Genomic DNA, 18,925 nt, shown 5'->3' with positions numbered 1-18,925 from the left:
ACACAAAGACGAAGTCAAAACGGTGCTGTCGGATCCACCGGTGCCCATCATTCCGGAGTCCACTATCGTGGCCACCCTCACCTGGGACGTGGAGAAGACCGTCCGGGAGGCCCTGGCACGGAGCCCGGACCCCGGAACCGGTCCGAAGAACCGTCTGTACGTCCCACCAGAGGCCAGAGCTGCAGTCTTGGACTTCTGTCACGGTTCCAAGCTCTCCTGTCATCCAGGGGTGCGAAGGACCGTGGCAGTTGTCCGGCAGCGCTTCTGGCGGGCGTCTATGGAGGCCGACGTCCGGGAATATATCCAGGCCTGCACCACCTGTGCCAGGGGCAAGGCAGTACATAAGAAGGCCCAAGGACTCCTCCAGCCGCTGCCGGTGCCTCATCGCCCCTGGTCCCACATCGGCCTGGATTTCGTCACGGGCCTCCCGCCGTCCCAGGGCAACACCACCATCTTCACGATAGTGGACCGATTCTCCAAGGCGGCCCACTTCGTGGCCCTCCCGAAGCTCCCAACAGCCCAGGAGACAGCAGACCTCCTGGTCCACCACGTCGTCTGTCTGCATGGGATACCCTCCGACATCGTCTCTGATCGTGGTCCCCAGTTCTCCTCACACGTCTGGAGGAGCTTCTGCAGGGAACTGGGGGCCACCGTGAGCCTCTCGTCCGGGTACCATCCACAGACGAACGGACAGGCAGAGCGGGCCAACCAGGAACTGGAACAGACCCTCCGCTGCATCACATCTGCGCACCCGATGGCCTGGAGTAACCATCTGGCCTGGAACGAGTATGCGCATAACAGCCAGGTGTCTTCTGCCACCGGCCTCTCCCCATTTGAGGTGTGTTTGGGGTATCAGCCCCCGTTGTTTCCCGTGGTGGAGGGAGAGGTCGGTGTGCCCTCGGTCCAGGCCCACCTGTGGAAGTGCCGTCGGGTGTGGCGCTCCGCCCGTTCTGCCTTGTTGAAGGCCCGGACGAGGGCGAAGACCCATGCAGACCGCCGGCGATCCCCGGCCCCTGCTTACCAGCCCGGGCAGGAGGTGTGGCTTTCCACGAAGGACATCCCCCTCCAGGTGGATTCCCCGAAACTTCAGGACAGGTACATTGGCCCCTTCAAAATCCTCAAAGTCCTCAGTCCTGCCGCAGTGAAGCTCCAACTCCCAGCTTCACTGCGGATCCATCCGGTTTTCCACGTGTCACGCATCAAACCTCACCACACCTCGCCCCTCTGTGCTTCCGGACCGGCACCGCCTCCTGCTCGGATCATCGACGGGGAGCCGGCTTGGACGGTGCGCCGGCTCCTGGACGTCCGTCGGATGAGCGGGGGTTCCAGTACTTGGTGGATTGGGAGGGGTATGGACCCGAAGAACGCTCCTGGGTGAAGAGGAGCTTCATCCTGGATCCGGCCCTCCTGGCCGACTTCTACCGTCGACACCCCAACAAGCCGGGTCGGGCGCCAGGAGGCGCCCGTTGAGGGGGGGGTCCTGTTGTGTGTGGGCCGCCAGAAGAGGAGGTACTGCTGGCCCACCATCAGAGGGCGCCCTGCCTGAAGTGCGGGCTTCAGGCACGAGAGGGCGCTGCCGCCATGGACGCAGCCGGGGGTGACAGCTGTCACTCATTACCTCTTGACAGCTGTCACCCATCTACTCAACGTCCTCTCACTCCATAAAGACCAGACGTCATCTCCACCTCGTTGCCGAGATATCATACTTCATTGGAGGTAATATCCTCAGCCTTTTTGGTATTTTCTAAATCTTTCTATTGTCAGTGTTTGCAGGAGTACCGGTCCTTAGTTTGTGGAGGCTGTGCAGGACGGCACTCTTTTTCCTCTGAGGGATCGCTGCAGCACGTATTGAGTGAGAGGTGGAGGTGGCATTCCCACCGTTGTTGTTACTGGGTGTACACACACCCACACTTGACTGTCTTTGTTCTCGCCAGCAGTACCAGATCCGACAGTCGGGGACGGTGATCACCTGGGAATTCGGGACTTGGCGGCTCCAGTATTCACCAGGTTCTGTGGCGGCAGAAATCGTGTGGTTCCGGCTCAGGACAGACGTCTTCTATCCTCGAGCCTGCCCACACGTCACCTTGTGGATTGACTGTAATTATATTCTGAGATTGTCTGTATCTTCGTTGTGCACATTTCACAACATTAAATTGTTACCTTTTGGCTCATCTATTGGCCGTTCATTTGCCCCCCCTGTTGTGGGTCTGTGTCACTATACTTTCACAACAGGGACTACTTTAGGTGTAGTGATCGCTTCTTGGTGACGAGACCAGAGCGCGGATGCACACAGAAAATTAAAAGTTTTAATGGTGGTTCGGCCTAACCGAGAGAAACCACTTCAGCTTCTGAGCATGGCGAGCGGTAGAGGATGGGGAATCACAGAATGAGGCTCATCTTCCCCCCAACCAGTGACGTCACCCACCTGACCTGCATAAATGGCGGCAGCCGGTCGATGTCAAAGCTCCTCAGACCACGACTGAAACAAGGATTTCTGTAAATGTTTTAGGGTCTTTTGTGTTTCTTAAGCTATCAAAAGAACGCATTTTTTGTGTTTATTCAAGCTACAAAAAAATCTGTGGGCGTTTCTGTTCCCCTTTAAGTGCACAGCTCTTCTCAGTATTTGAACTGCAAATGTGAAAATTGAGCGATTTTGTATGAAAATAATCTAAAATTGATGAAGTTAAAAGGAAAATAACTTCGTAGTACAAGTCACTGGATAAATATGACCATTTCATTTATTTTTTTCATTTTACATTTTTCTTTTCATGATGACAGGTGAGGTACAGCCTCATCTGACCGCACGTCACTGCCAACTGCAACATGAACTTCATGTAGCTGAACACCAGAACCAAAATGTGGCTCAATCTTTGACCTAAATCAAGAAGTTTGAGACAATAATCCAGATCTGAAGTTAATACAAAGAGTTTTATTCAGATGAATAATAAAAAAAAAACAGAAACAGCAGCAGCAGTGAGGTGATTCAGGTCTGGTGCTACTGTGAGATTAAAAACCTCCTGCACTGCTTTAACCTGGTCTTTTGAAACCACAGCTTCTGCTGGTAGATCTGCCTCTCTTGTGGGACACTCAGACTCTTTGGTTTAAGGACTCTCAGTTCCTTCTTGAAGAGCTGCCTCTCTTGTGGGACTCTCACATCCTTTGATTTGGGGATGGAGGAGAAGCAGACGGCAGACTGTGGCTGAGGAGCTCTGCAGTCACGTTCTGGTTTTTTTAAAAAGATCAGACCACAGCTTCTGCTGGTGGTCTGTGCTGGCATGCTGATGAGGTCTTTTCTCATCCTTGTGGACTTGAACCTCTACCCTCTGCTGAACTTCAGCTCCCTTCTGCTGATGCACCTCCTCTTTTTGAGAAGGACTCAGCACTTTTTGAGGCTGTGGATTGGGGTCCCTCTTTATAAATTCTGAGGCCAGGAAGTGGACGGGTCTCCCTAATGGCACATGAGGTCTCTCTGTCTCTGAGTCCTTGTTGTCACCTCGGTGGAGACCATATCGGCCTCTTGCACACTCTGCCAGTTCAGTCCTCCCATTCCACCACCTTTCTTTTTGTTCTTCTTTCGTCTCCTCTTCTTGGTTGTTGGTTGCTGTGTCCACATGTCATCCATCGTAAATTCGGGTTCGGGCTCCACTTCACCTGTTGCCTCCAGGAAGCCCGATGGAGCCTCAGAGTCTGTCTCTGAGCTCTCCTGAGCCATTCCTCCCCAACATATTCCAAATGCACTGCCATCTACAGATAAAAATAAAGAAACAAATGATCGGATTAACCAAATATAATCAAACAATTTGAGCTCAGGCTGTGTTGTATCTTCGAAATGTTAAAAAGTTAAAGTTAAACACAACATAAACATTAAACATTTACAAGTGCAAGTTAAAACTCAACCATGCAAAGAGAAACATCAACAATATCCAGAAACGCCGCCACCTTCTCTGGGCCCGAGTTCATTTGAAATGGACAGATGCAAAGTGGAAAAGTGTGCTGTGGTCTGATGAGTCCACATTTCAAATTGTTTTTGGAAATCATGGACGTCGTGTCCTCTGGACAAAAGAGAAAAAAGACCATCCAGATTGTTACCAGCGCAAAGTTCAAAAGCCAGCATCTGTGATGGTATGGGGGTGTGTTAGTGCCCATCACAAGGGCAACTTACACATCTGTGATGGCACCATCAATGCTGAAAGGTACATCCAGGTTTTGGAGCAACACATGCTGCCATCCAAACAACGTCTTTTTCAGGGACGTCCCTGCTTATTTCAGCAAGACAATGCCAAGCGACTTTCTGCACGTGTTACAACAGCGTGACTTCATAGTAAAAGAGTGCGGGTACTAGACTGGCCTGCCTGCAGTCCAGACCTGTCACCCATTGAAAATGTGTGGTGCATGATGAAGCGCAAAATACAACAACAGAGACCCCGGACTGTTGAACAACTGAAGTCGTACATCAAGCAAGAATGAGAAAAAATTCTACCTATAAAGCTTCAACAATTAGTGTCCTCAGTTCCCAAACGCTTATTGAGTGTTGTTAGAAGGAAAGGTGATGTAACACAGTGGTAAACATACCACTGTCCCAGCTTTTTTGAAACGTGTTGCAGGCATCATTTCAAAATGAACAAATATTTGCACAAAAACCATAAAGTTTATCAGTTTGAACATTAAATATCTTGTGTTTGTGGTGTATTCAATTGAATATAGGTTGAAGAGGATTTGAAAATCATCGTATTGTGTTTTTATTTACATTTTACTCATTGTCCCAACTTCATTGGATGTGGGGTTGTATGTTATCATGGATGTAACAGCCCGTCTAGATGGCTGCACTGTGCGTCAGTGTGTCACGGACAGTGCAGCCACAGTTACTTTGAAAAAGTAATACAATTACTGATTACTCCTTGAAAAAGTAACTTAGTTACTTTACTGATTACTCAATTGTAAAAGTAACTAAGTTAGATTACTAGTTACTTTTTTAGTTACTTTCCCCAGCTGTCGACAACAACCCTCTGCCACCTCAACATGACAATGATACCTGTTTTGCCAAAATTCACTTTATAGTCACCCTTTCTTGACTTCAATGAAAATAAATACTTGTTTTATAAAAAGTAAAATAAAGACCTCTTTCTTGACCTCATATTTAACTGTTGACAGCACTGTAACAGTAAAACTTGCAATTTCGAACCTACATTTTTTATAAATGTAACTATTAAATTCTAACATTTGTCTAACATTTAAATTCTCTCTAAACATTTTACTTGTCAAAATTATTATTATTTTAAGCAATATTAGTAGTTGTAGTAAAAAACGGCTTCAAAACTGGACCTTTAATCTAGGGGTGTTGTGAGGGGGGCACATCCCTCCCCCACGCCCCCATTCCATCTGGATTCGCCCCTGAGTATTCAGATGGCATTCTTGCACATTTCTTAATCCCTCCCAGATGTGGCACTTCCCACTGCACAGAAACCACCTGCCATGCCGCAGCCATCAGCTGTCGTGTCATCTATTTGGCCTGATTCGGCTTCATTCGTGCTCATTCGTGCTAAATGTGACGGGGCTGTAAAGGCAGTCCAGAGGACAGCACAGACAGATCATCGTAAAGTGCTGGTGTGCAGTGACTCTGTATCAGCTATCAAGAGTATTGAGGCAGGTTTGTTGAGGAAAAAATGATGTTTTCTTCATGCCTGTAAGGGCAGGATGTACCCGCTCAGGGTCATCCCTCTCCCTGTTGATACAAGTTGAGAATTGTAGTTGTAAAGTTGTAAAGCATTCGTGGGACACAGACCTTGGACAAGTTCAAAGATGGCGAACCTTGACCTATTTTAAGTGGTCAAAAGGTCACATTCTCATACGGCCGAGAATATTTTAGCATTACGTTATATTTAAAGACTTGTGAAAGACTGTGGACTCGTACTAAATTCGATGCAGAAGGTGGCAGCAATGCAACAATAAGGATGCCGGCTGCCGTTAAACGCCGTAGAAGAAGAAGAAGAAGAAGAAGAAGAAGAAGCAGAAGAAGACGCAGCGGGGGAACGAGAGGCAAAAGAAACGTTCCGTGATGGCTTCGTCGTTTTGGAAAGGGGTTGTTGGTGTCGGACTTTTTGCTTTAGCTCATGCGGCTTTCTCAGCGGCACAGCGTAAGTTTTGTAGGAAGAAGAGAAGATGCAGGCCGTTCGCGCTTTGCTAGTTCCAGCAGGGTTTTGTTTAAATCAGTGATATTGATATAATGCACATTGGGCCTTTATGTCCAACAGTTAGCTTAGCCTGCTAACTTGGGGCCAGGTTTGCTTGTGTTCATTTAAAATCGTAATTACAGCTACAGGTAAAATGTCAGCTCTAATACTTAATGCATAAGAGCATGTACAAGAGCATGACGTTAAAGTAGTCTTAAGGGTTACGTGTAGTTTTTTTTTTTTTTTTGGTCTTTTTAAAATCTGAAATCATTTCTCCTCTTAGATCGATCGTACATGAGGCTCACAGAGAAGGAAAACGAAACGCTACCCATTGACGTGAGTAACATATTTAATTTTAAAATCACGGAAAACCTCACTGTTCTGTTTGCACTCATTTCCACCCGATATGTGACAGATTGTGTTACAGACCTTATTGTCGTTTTTGGTGACCTGTTATGGAATTGTCCACATTGCTGGAGAGTTTAAAGACGTGGACGCCTCATCAGAACTGAAAAACAAGTAAGTAGACTTTTCCGTATTCACGTAGTTTAAAGACATGAACTCCACTAGGGATGACACAAAAAATATGAAAGTCCATAAATTGTTCTTTTTACAGGTGCAATTGATAGCGCATGAAAAACAAGGAAATCGACACCAAGATTGTCAAGATTGGTTAAGAAATAAGGAAGTTATGGTAATTTTAGTCTAAAAAAAATCTGAATATTTTTTTCCTATCGATCAATTACGCACGGTCATGTTTGCATTCTCAATATCGGATTGTCATGAAACTTAATCATTATGTAGACAAAATATTATATTTTAGAGCTACTCACCTTTGAATGAGTGCTGTAAAGGCGATCGTGGATTTTCCGCTTGGTAAAGTTGAGCAAAATTTTCAGCACGAACGAAGTACGTGAAAGAAACGGCAGATTTGAACCAGACAAAAACGAGGTCAAAGAGGAACTTCCTGCCTTCGTCATTACAAGGAATTCCATGTCAAATACCCCAGCGAGACAATGAAAAAAGCGATCTTTGTTGGGTAATCCTCTGCACACTGCGTGCATCGATGGAATGCGCATGCAGGCCTCGATTGGGAGATTGTCTCGTCCCTACATGGACACCTCATCAGAGCTGAAAAACAAGTAGATTTTGCTGTATTCACGTCCTTGAATATTGAGGTGCCAGAGTGGAAAAAGGACCTAACTCCACTGAACAATATTTTGAATCAAGTCTCATGTAAGGTCTTGCACCTGGATGGGTTTTGCACCTTGATGGGCAGAGTTAAATCTGTTTGCACCTGGCTGAGTCCTCCTTCCCCCAGGCAGTCTTCTGCACCAAAACCTCCAGTGTAGGCACCATACTCTGCAAAAGTCATAAAAGTAGGATTTGTTCAGGGCTGTGTGGTTTCTTAGCAGGGGTCAAGTCATATTGCACCATTAACCATCTTGTGCCGCCAGTTTCACCTGCGAAGTTGCCTCACTGACTAAACCATGATTTATGCTACTCAATCTCTGCAGCTCAGAACCATCTGTGGTACTGCAAACCCTCTCAGAGCCTGACATGCACCTCCCAAAAATAGAAACTACACGTTGAAACAACGGAGGCCGCACAGGCTGTGATTACAAAGACCCTCAAATGATCAGCAATTCATGGAAGGAAATTGTATGCAACATTGGTTTGGAGGGCAACGATTGTAGAGCTTGTTGAGGGACAAACTAGCCCAGAAAAGAAAAAAAATGTCCAGTAGCAGTGGTGGTGCAGGCGAAAAGAAACCCTGCCTTGTTCTTCAAGTCACACCCTCTACTATTCCAGTAGTAAATTAGATTGCAACACCCACCAACACGACGGGGAGCTTTTGAAAGGCTCATGCTCATGTAGACATGAGTGCATGGTTACAGAGTTGTAGAAGCATAAATCAGGCTTAAGTCACCTGTCTCACCAGTATTTTTACAGTCGATCTGCCAACAGATTGATTCTTGAAATAACCAAACATAAGCACGCGAATGAATGACAATGACAGAGTATGAAGACGGGGAAAGGTGGAGAATGTAGCTCACTTCTTGTATATTTTTCTTAAGTAACAGCACTGCCAACTGTAAGTGTGCATGTTGTAACAGGTAAAACAGCATGTCATGTATAGGAGAATTCAGTGCAGCATTATGTCCAGCGATATCCCACTCTGAAAGTAGCCTGGCTGTCAGTGGAGCTAATGATTGGTTCATACAGCAAGATAATTAGGATGACTTTGGACCCGATCTTCCCCTTCCAATAATCTTAAGGACGGCCTGACTATTGCGATGGTGTGATGGCACAAAAGATAATTTTATCAAATATTAAAAAAAAAAAATCAATACATATCTATTGGCCTCTAAGCTTTTATAGTTTGTCGTCACCTTTAGGCTAAATAAAGCAGGACTGAAGATCAAATTTGTCCAAATTATGCCCTTGGAATTTTGTAGACCAGGAAGACTTTTCAGTCCCTTATCACCTTGGTGAAGTATCTTTGCTGAGCTCCCACATCTAACAGTCATGTATGTAGAAACATCTGACATTATTTTGTCTATTACTAGAATTGTTGTTAGGGGGTGGTGGCCACGCAGGTAAAGCCTGGGTCCCACCGAATAATGAAGGATGATGAAGGAGTCACGCAACATGTTTTCTTTGCTACGAGAAGGCTTCTCGTGGGAGTTTCGTGGCTCTGAGTGTCTCTTAGATGCATTATCTTCAGTTAATGAGGCTCCTCTCTGAGCGTGGCACTAATTGCAAGAAGTTCAAAATTTAGCAACAACAGCGTGGCGCAGTTTGTGTACGAGTTACTGCGACAGCATAGAGGAATTTGCGTGGTGCTTACGAGAAAGCTAAAAGCCCATTATCCGTGCGCCTGGCAGCTACGCAGGACCTGAGAGGCTATTTTTGGAGCGGCTCCCTTCTTGCGCACACAATTCCACTTGCTTTGTGTGCTGGACGCTGTATATAAAATAATTTTTTGTAGCGGATTAATCATTTTCTGCCAAACATTGGATGCTGAAAACACCTCTAATCGCTTCTGGAATCACAGAGGACTGTTTCATCTGGACACTTTTTTTTTCCCCTCTATTTCCTGCTCCATGTAGCATGTATTTTGAAACAGCTTAAGGTAACTATTCTTAATGTTTTTATAGCTTGATAAAATAGTTCCTAGCTGTAAAAGTATGTCTATGGTTGATTTAATATCTTGTTAATGGATCACATGAGCTCTACTGTGTGTGTGTACACTGCGCACTGATCCTAACGAGCATTCCAGCAGAATGCCAGGTCACAAAAGTGATTTTTTTTTTTTTTTTTTTTTTCTTCAGTCAATCCAAGGTGGATCTTCAGTCAATCCAAGGTGGATCTGCATGTTGAATTGGCACAGGTTTTACGCTGCATGCCCTTCCTGACGCAACTCCACATTACGTGGAGAAATGTGGCAGGGGTGGGATTTGAACCCGGAACCTTCTGAACTGAAACCAAGCACCTTAACCACTTGGCCAAAAAATGACTGTTTAAAGTCAGGGAAAAAATAAAGCCAGCCAGCCACGGATGGATTTTAAACCAGTGAGACGAGCACAGAGGCAGCTGTCCAGGAAAAGACAACAGCAGCGCGCGCACAAAAGAGCGATTTTGCAGAAATAAATGGACGAACACAAAGTTTATAGTGGGATTATGGTGTGTGTGTTTAAAGCCTCAGAAGAAGCGGAGCCAGCGAGGAGCACTGAGGCGGCTCTTCAGGAACCCGTGGTTCGATTCTAGCTGGTGTGGTGCAATACAGGTGGACAGCAGCCTGGCACACAGTGCACAATCGTGGGACTGTACTAGAGCGTCTATTTTTGGACTGTATTTAAAAAAAAAAATTTGACATCTTTTAAATGCTGCTGTGAATCTGTGAATTGAAAACCCATATTTTAAAGGGACCAGGTGTGGGAGGGCTGGAGGTTTGGACCAAACTCATGCCTAAACGTGCGCCAACATGGCGCTATCATGGCACTATCATGGCACTACGTGGCTTACTGTGGCTGATGCGAGCCATTTGAGGCTCTAATGACCGGTCGGTCGTGGCTCACTTAAGGCTGCTACATGGTATATGCGGGTACAGAGAGGCACACAGAGGCACCTTCATAGCAGATACGTGATAGATGAAAATGTGGGTCATTTTTCGAATAATCACTGACACGCCCATGTGTGGCTCATTATTCATCCTTCATTATTCGTTGGGACCCAGGCTTAAGTGCGCTTTTTCCAGCCTGGAACATTCCTGGTTCAAGACCGCCCGTCCCCATTCTCCATATAATGTGGACTTGTGTCAGGAAGGACACCCAGGTAGCAGAACACATGTGCCTAATCAACATCCAGCTCCACCTCAGATCTGCTGTGGTGACTCTGAGTGGGAGGGGGGAAAGGGAGAAGCCAGAGGAAGTTATTACTAGAATTGTCATTGATGGTGTTGCGTTTCAAATGCTAACAACAATAGTATGCCTTGCCATTCTGAGTGCAACCAGGGTTGTGCACATGATGTCACTTTCGGGATCACCCTATTCTCCTGTACCAGATATATTCATATTATATAAGGTTTTTTTCTTCATTTGTTGTAAACCCTGCAGTTTGTTGTGCAGATTTATGGAATATACAATTACATCTTCCCCACTGTTGTTCATAACGGTAAACAATGGCATCTGATGTCCATTTATTTTCAATGGATTGAAAAATGCGTAACATGTACGATAACATCTTATTAGCCTGTATGTACACTGCCCCGTAGTGGAAGAGCAACATTAGTACATGTTCGATAACAACCTTGACAAGAACTCTTTAAATATCATTTGTACTCCTGACAGCCTTATCGTTCTTCAGCTGTTCCCAGCCACCTGATCCCCACCTGAGCGCTGATCACGTCAGTCCAATTGCAGCTTCATGTAACTGTATACACACCATCCTCAATTCTGTGTTATTCTTTCCGTACTTGGTGTGAAAATTGGATAGCACTTTGCCCTGAGCCTGTGGCGTTATGCCTGAAGCTGAGTGTGACATGGCTTGGGGTCTGGCCAAACTCCCAAAATTTTTTGGACGTGTTCAAAACCAGCATACCTTTAACCAGCATTCCCAGACTTTTGCTGATCTATGCTGAGCAACATGTCTGCCTTTTCTGGAACATACGTACAGGAGCCGTGGTGAGGTACAGCTCCGGAAAACTCTGCACCAAACTGGGCTAGCTGTGAGATCTGTTTTAAGGACTGTCATTTGTTACATATGTGTTGTGAAGGCCAGCTCCAGTTAATGATATTTGACAGTTGTTAAATTAAGTGTGTGTTAATTTGGACCCTCCTTGAGTCAGATTTCGGGGTTATTTGTGTTCTGCCGCTGGCTCAGAGACCAGCCTACCCACTCACATCATAAAAGCCATGGTTTGATTTGCGTCATGGGCTGAACCACAGATCAGATCACTTTTTGTAACATCAAACAAAAACAAAAAAAAGGCTTGTCAGATTAAAGTTTGCATGGAGATTTCATGGAGATTAACTACCTCTGACTGTGGAGATACAGTTGTATGTAAAAGTTTGTGTCCCCCTGATGATTTCCATGATTTTCCTTTATAAATCATTGGTTGTTTGGATCAGCAATTTCAGCTAAATATATCATATAGCAGATGAACGCAATGATATTAAAGACACTATCTGCAGCAAGATCATGTTGTAGGTCTTTGGCTTACCAAACCAATTTGGCGTTCCAATAATTAGTGCTAAATGTATGACAGGGGTGCCCAAATTTATGCACCTGTCCATTTTTGTTTAATTATTGCAAACTTTCTGTAGATACTTCAAACTTCATTTCACTTCTCAAATATCAGTGTGTTTGTCTGCTGTATGATATATTTAACTAAAATTTCTGATCCAGACAGCCAATGATTTATAAAGGAAAATCATGAAAATTATCAGGGGTACCCAAACGTTTTCATACAACTGTATAATCTCTCCACCTAGTCCTGGGTCTTCCCCGAGATTTCCTCCCAGCTCGATATGCCTGGAACACCTCCCTAGGGAGGCATCCTTACTAGATGCTAGACACCTGAACCACCTCAGCTGGCTCCTTTCAATGTGAAGGAGCAGCAGCTCTAGTCCGAGGTCCTCACAAATGACTGAGTTTCTCACATTATCCCTAAAGGCGACACCACACACCCTACTGAGGAAACCCATTTTGTCTGCTTGTACTCATGATCTAGTTCTTTCGGTCATTAACAAAACCGTCATGGCCATAGATGAGAGTAGGAACGAAGATTGACAAGTAGCTTTGCCTTTTGGCTCAGTTCCCTTTTCATCACAACAGTACGGTAGAGCGAATCCAACACCACACATGCTGCACAGATTCTCTGGTCAATCCCACGCCCCATTGTCCCCTCACTTGTGAACGAAACCCCGAGGTACTTGAACTCATTCGCTTGGGGAAAGACCTCAATCCCGGCCCAGAGTAGGCAATCCATCCGTTTCTCCTGCTGAGAACCATGGTGCTGATCCTCATCCCAGCTGCTTCACACTCGGCTGCGAAACGACCCAGTGAGTGCTAGAGATCACAGGCCGATGAAGCGAACAGGACCACATCATCTGCAAAAACAGTGATGAGACCCTGAGACCCTAAACTTTCTATTCTGAGCCCACCAAACTGAAGATCCTCTTCCCCCAAACTACACCTTGATATCCTGTCCATGAATATCACATACAGGATTGGTGACGCGGCACAGCTCTGGTGGAAGCCAGCTCCCATCAGAAATGAATCAGACTTACTCCCGGGGTACCCAATCATACACCTTCTCCAAATCCACAAAACACATGTAGACTGGATGGGCATACTCCCAGGCACCCTCCAGGATCCTTGAGAGAGTGAAGAGCTGGTTGGTTGTTCCACAACCATGACTGATCCCTCATTGTTCCTGTTCAAGTCTGAGGTTTGACTCTCAGTCAAACCCTCCAGCACCCTGGAGTAGACTTAACCAGGGAGGCTGAGTAGTGTGATGCCCCTGTAGTTGGCACACACTCTCTGGTCCCCTTTAAATAAATATATATATATATATACCACCCCAGTTTGCCACTCCTTAGGCGCTGTCCCAGACCTCAACGCAGTGTTGAAGAGACGTCTCATCCAAGACAGTCCCTCCACACCCAGGGCCTTCAGCATTTCTGGACGGATCTCATCAACCCCCAGGGCTCTGCCACTGCGGAGTTGTTTGACTACCTCAGTGACTTCCACCAGGGAAATTGATGATGATCCCCCATCAGATACTGCAGAGGGCACGCCAGTCTAATGCAGGACTTCCTCAAAGTGATCCTTCCAGCTCCCAGTTGCCTCCTCAGTTTAGGTTAACAGTCTCATCCTTCCTATATACAGCTTGGATGGGTCCCCGGGTTGTCCTTTTGAGGTGCCTCACAATTCTCCAGAAGCACCTCGGTGCTGAAGGAAACCCTTTCTCCGTGGCTACTCCGAACTCCTCCCACACCCGCTGTTTTGTTTCCCTCCACGCAGAGGCTGCCATCGTTTGTGCCTGTCAGTGTTTTGCAGCTGTCTCCGGAGTCTTTCCGAGATAATGTATCTAGAAAAGACTCTTGGTCGGACAGCTTCCCTGACCACTGTTGTGAGATAAGACTTTATTGATCTCGCAGTGGAGAAATTCACATTTGTGTCCACCATGGTGTTCGAGGGTTGCAGCCCTTGAGGCACCTAAGACCTTCAAGCTACAGCTCCCCAGTGCAACTTCAGGAATAGAAAGTTTGAACATTGCCATTCTGGTTTAATGCCCCCAACCTCCACAGGGATGCCAGAAAAGCTCCACTGGAGGTGTGAGTTGAAGATCTCTTGGACAGTGGGCTCCTCCAGATGTTCCCAGTTCATCTGTACTGTCAGTTAGGACTTACCAGGTCTGTCCAAAGTCCTCCCTCACCCTCTGATCCAACTCGCCACCAGATGGTTATCAGTTGACAGCTCTGTTCCTCTCTTCACCCGAGTGTCCAGAACATGTGGCCTCAGATCAGATGATACGATCACAAAATCGATTATCGACTTTTGACCTAGGGTGCTCTAGTATTATGTAAATCTGTGAGCATCCTTATCTTCGAACGTGGTGTTCGTTATGGACAGTCCATGACTTGCACAGACATCCAACAACAATTGACCGCTCTGCTTTAGATTAAGGAGGCTGTTTCTCCCAATCACACCTCTCCAGGTGTCTCTGTTATTGCTCATGTGTGCATAGACGTCCCCCACTAGAGCCCCATGCAGGACTCCAAGAAGTCCACTGAATGATCTGATGGAGCAAAGTGCCTGAGAGGGACTTTTCTTCAGCCACAACAAGGAATTAAAGTATTTGCAGGTGCCATTTTACAAAATCAGGAAGCTTTATATAGATATTTCTTCTTCAGGACGTGATGATGAATCCACTAAAATGAACAGGTAAGACTTCACATTTATTGCGTGTGTGAATTTACGCCGCATGAGGACCACAGCTTTCAGCCAATTAATGGACCGTATCAGTTGACGTATTCCGACTTATGAGAAAGCCTTTAAAAATCCATAAATTAGTCGCATCATTGTTTAAGCCACAGTGTTAAAAGCGTGTGAAAAAAGTAGTGGCTTATAGCGCAGAAATTACGGTACATTCAGAAACAGCATGGCAATATTTGCATTTGTGTGTCTCTCATTCACTAATTCTAAACTCTAAAATATAGTTGGGCTGTTGCACCTCGCCCACCTGCTGAAACAATCCATCTATATAAAATAGTTCATAATGCTCCTCTTTGTTCAAATCTGCTCCTGAGTCAGTCATTTTATACCAAAGACAGTCTTGCTGGATGAAATTCTCTTTCACAATTTTTTTTTTTTTTCTATGCTTTTCAGAACCTTTGATACACTGAGGAACCACCCATCCTTCTATCTCTTCAATCACCGGGGCCGAGTGCTATTCCGCGCGACAGAGCCGGAGCCGTCTTCTGCACACAACCAGCAGGCGCTTCCGAACCCCATACGGCTACGCAAGCTGGAGCACTTGCACTGAGACTGCTCTTTCCTTCCTGTGATTTCATTAAGGTTTCTGTTAGACACAGGGTTAAAGCCAGAATTCAGCTTCCTCTCCTGTCGTTTTTTTATTTGTATATGAAGTCATACACTGTTCGAACATGCATCTGTTCATAAATGTGATCATCACCATATTTAACACTCGACTGTGCCAACCTGTCAGTTTTCAAAACTGGTTTGTTTGTATATACAGCATGTAAATGCTTTGAAGTCTTAATGTCCACAGATGTCTGGTCCCACCTCAGTCTGCTGTTCTGGAAACTCTTACCTACATATACAGTAGTGTTCAGAATAATAGCAGTGCTATGTGACTAAAAAGATTAATCCAGGTTTTGAGTATATTTCTTATTGTTACATGGGAAACAAGGTACCAGTAGATTCTCACAAATCCAACAAGACCAAGCATTCACGATATGCACACTCTTAAGGCTATGAAATTGGGCTATTAGTAAAAAAAAAAAAAAGCAGAAAAGGGGGTGTTGGCAATAATAGTAGTGTGGCATTCAGTCAGTGAGTTTGTCAGTTTTATGGAAGGATGAAGCCAGCACCTGTTGAACATGCTTTTCTCTTTGAAAGCCTGAGGAAAATGGGATGTTCAAGATGTTCAGAAGAGCAGCGTAGTTTGATTAAAAAGTTGATTGGAGAGGGGAAACTTATACGCAGGTGCAATAAAATTATAGGCTGTTCATCTACAATGATCTCCATTGCTTTAAAATGGACAAAATAAAAAAAGACGCGTGGAAGAAAACGGAAAACAACCATCAAAATGGATAGACGAATAACCAGAATGGCAAGGACTCACCCATTGATCAGCTCCAGGATGATCAAAGACAGTCTGGAGTTACCTGTAAGTGCTGTGACAGTTAGAAGACGCCTGTGTGAAGCTAATTTATTTGAAAGAATCCCCCACAAAGTCCCTCTGTTAAATAAGACGTGCAGAAGAGGTTACAATTTGCCAAAGAACACATCAACTGGCCTAAAGAGAAATGGAGGAATATTTTGTGGACTGATGAGAGTAAAATTGTTCTTTTTGGGTCCAAGGACCCCCAATCTCTGAATTCAAACCACAGTTCACAGTGAAGACAGTAAAGCATGGTGGTGCAAGCATCATGATATGGGCATGTTTCTCCTACTATGGTGTTGGGCCTATATATCGCATACCAGGTATCATATCATGAATGCTTGGTCTTGTTGGATTTGTGAGAATCTACTGAATCTACTGGTACCTTGTTTCCCATGTAACAATACGAAATATACTCAAAACCTGGATTAATCTTTTTAGTCACATAACACTACTATTATTCTGAACACTACTGTAAGCCCTCATTTGTCTGAGCAATATTTCGCTTTGAGACTAGCCCCCCCCCCCCCCCCCCCCCCAAAGTGAGGGGGTGTTTTGGGTTCCTTTATTTCCTGGAGAGATGAAGGCTCGTCTGTGCAGCAGAAGCATGGAATCAGTGTGTGATGTGACGAAAGAAATCTTCAGACTGCAGTTCTAATGAAACTAATCAAGGTCGAGTAGACAGTGATGGTACGGTTGTTTTCCTTTTTGTTAAGGTTTAACATTGTTTTTAATTAAACTCCTACCAGTTTTACAAAGGTGTCAGACCCTATATTAGTTTGGAACCCAGGAGGGACTAAACAGTGATCTGTGTGATGCATTGCTGTTCTGTGTTGTGGTCCTTCAATCATGCGTCAAATTATCCCCCTCACCAAAAATGTGCAGTTGGTGGTTTTAACCTGCAGATGGCAGTGTAGATACAAATTTTGATCCCGTCATATTTTTTCCAGATCAGGAGCGTAACATGCTTCCACACTCGGATTTTTGGTGACTAGAAATGCCTGTGCGTGGATTCTGGACTGCAGTGAGTAAATCAATAACTGAATGAGTCCATCCCTTCCAGTTTAATGCAATAACTCCATCAGCAAATGCTCTCATCTCGTCAGTGACATGATTAAATAAAAAAATGAGGACAAACCCTTTTCCATTTGGAGCCTGTTTCAAAGCAGGTTTAACAAACCTTGAGTGTCAAACTAAACTCAGGTTTGATTAACCCTGAGCTGTGAAGCTCACATTTCAGTTCCAGAAAAATTAGTGATCTGTATGAGTTCAGTTAACCTCGAGTAAAGCATGTGCATGGGGTCAAAACTCCACATTAGTGGAATACATGATTCACCATGGCAACAAGTCAGGGGGACTAAGTTCAAATATTTTCTGTGATTGGAATTATAAATTGAATATAATGAATACAAGCCATGTTTGTTGCAAGCAGCTGATGTGGCAGGAAATAAGTCTGTGGCTCGTCTTTAGGCCTGTCTCAAAAATCAACACTGGAAAAAGTTCAGCTTCACAATTTACTGATGTGTCCTTAATGACTTCCATCTGTCAACCAATAACATCTGGAAATTTTAAAATAACAGATTGGTGTTTCTAGTCCCAAGGTTTCACAGTAAATTAATTATTGCTTAGACTGATGCATTCAATTCTGTGGAATTCTGCATCTTTTGAGTCTGAGCTGGGATAAAACGAAAGTGAACAGTATGTTTTCAATACAGGGGTCCCACTTCTGACAGACGTCACCAGACACACAAAACACACGTAGACTACCCACCAGCATATAGAAAACTGCTGGTTGACAAAAACAAACAAAAAATGTCTTTGTTACCCCTTTTTAAGTTTCGGAAATTAATTTGACTACATGTCAACTAATCAGATTATGTAATATTTTAAAATGATTCAAAGTAAATCATATGTTTATTTTTTTTTTTTTTTTTGGCCATGTGCTTGAATCCCAACCGATAAAACAATTTAATCTCTGCAACAGGTGGGCCCTTTTAAAATGTCATACATTTATGATGCAACTATTGACTTTGATGGGCAGAGCAGTAATTGGACGGGTTTGATTCCAGGTGTTTCAGGCTACCAGTCTGTCTTTGGACAAGATTATTTCCCTGTATGGTCCCATTCCACCCAGCTGTAAATGGGCACCGGCCTTGGTTGGGGAAGTAACCAGCGATGGACTGGTGTCTCATCCAGGGAGTGTTGTAGACTTGCAACGGGATCCAGGGATGATTGCTGGCCTAATTTAACCCACAGCCTGTTTAGGATATTCAAAAGTTATTTCACAGAAAGAAACAGGATGGTCTGCTTTATTTGATTGAGACAGAACTTTAGGTCAGGCACTTTTTACTCTATAATTGGTGAATTTATTCTATGAAATACAGACGTTTGCAGAAATTTTACCCACTTAAAGTTACTGTAGTGATAAGTAAAACACTTTGCAGCTCCTATGTGGAAACAGCAAACTTTGGTTTTGTGGTTTAATGCTTACAACAATGTGAGTTTCCAGTTTTGGGGCCAAGATTTCTAGAACCAGCACTAGCCATTTATAAGCTGAATACTTGAAATCTACTTTCAGGCTCAAATAATGGTAGATGCTACTTGTAAACTATATAAAATATGTGCTGGACATAAAGCCTTTATCAGCTAATGTTTAATGTTCATGTGTAAACAGTCTACACGGCCTTGATTTTAATAATGACGATGCATGCAAAGTAAAATGCATATGTTGCCACCTGCTGGTGCAGCTAGTAAGTGCACCTCATTGACAGATGTATTTGCCTATGCAGATAAGCAGGGTAGTGCCCAAGTGGTTAGTTAGATTCATTTTCTGCAGATT

At 44.6% G+C, this 18,925-nt stretch overlaps 1 protein-coding gene across 1 annotated transcript; it reads left to right on the top strand.

The window, feature by feature from the left end:
• The first annotated feature begins 5,991 nt into the window (after window positions 1-5,991).
• Window positions 5,992-15,599, top strand: mmgt1 (membrane magnesium transporter 1). The gene is made up of 4 exons (XM_034181322.1): window positions 5,992-6,134; window positions 6,454-6,506; window positions 6,586-6,689; window positions 15,069-15,599. The coding sequence occupies exons 1-4, from the start codon at window positions 6,056-6,058 to the stop codon at window positions 15,223-15,225; spliced, it is 393 nt and encodes a 130-aa protein (XP_034037213.1). The 5' UTR covers window positions 5,992-6,055; the 3' UTR covers window positions 15,226-15,599.
• The last annotated feature ends 3,326 nt before the right edge of the window (window positions 15,600-18,925 follow it).

The sequence above is a fragment of the Thalassophryne amazonica genome, chromosome 11 (assembly GCF_902500255.1).
Source record: "Thalassophryne amazonica chromosome 11, fThaAma1.1, whole genome shotgun sequence".
NCBI classification, from domain to species: domain Eukaryota; kingdom Metazoa; phylum Chordata; class Actinopteri; order Batrachoidiformes; family Batrachoididae; genus Thalassophryne; species Thalassophryne amazonica.
The sequence above is the reverse complement of the archived record's forward strand: the minus strand, read 5'-3'. Positions and strand labels throughout refer to the sequence as shown.

What these genes read in the sequence shown, in the direction of transcription:
- mmgt1 (XM_034181322.1), top strand. Translation starts at nt 6,056, where the DNA reads ATGGCTTCGTCGTTTTGGAAAGGGGTTGTTGGTGTCGGACTTTTTGCT. An exon ending in GGCTTTCTCAGCGGCACAGC is followed by an intron (nt 6,135 to 6,453) that starts GTAAGTTTTGTA and finishes TTCTCCTCTTAG; the next exon opens with ATCGATCGTACATGAGGCTC. An exon ending in ACGAAACGCTACCCATTGAC is followed by an intron (nt 6,507 to 6,585) that starts GTGAGTAACATA and finishes GATATGTGACAG; the next exon opens with ATTGTGTTACAGACCTTATT.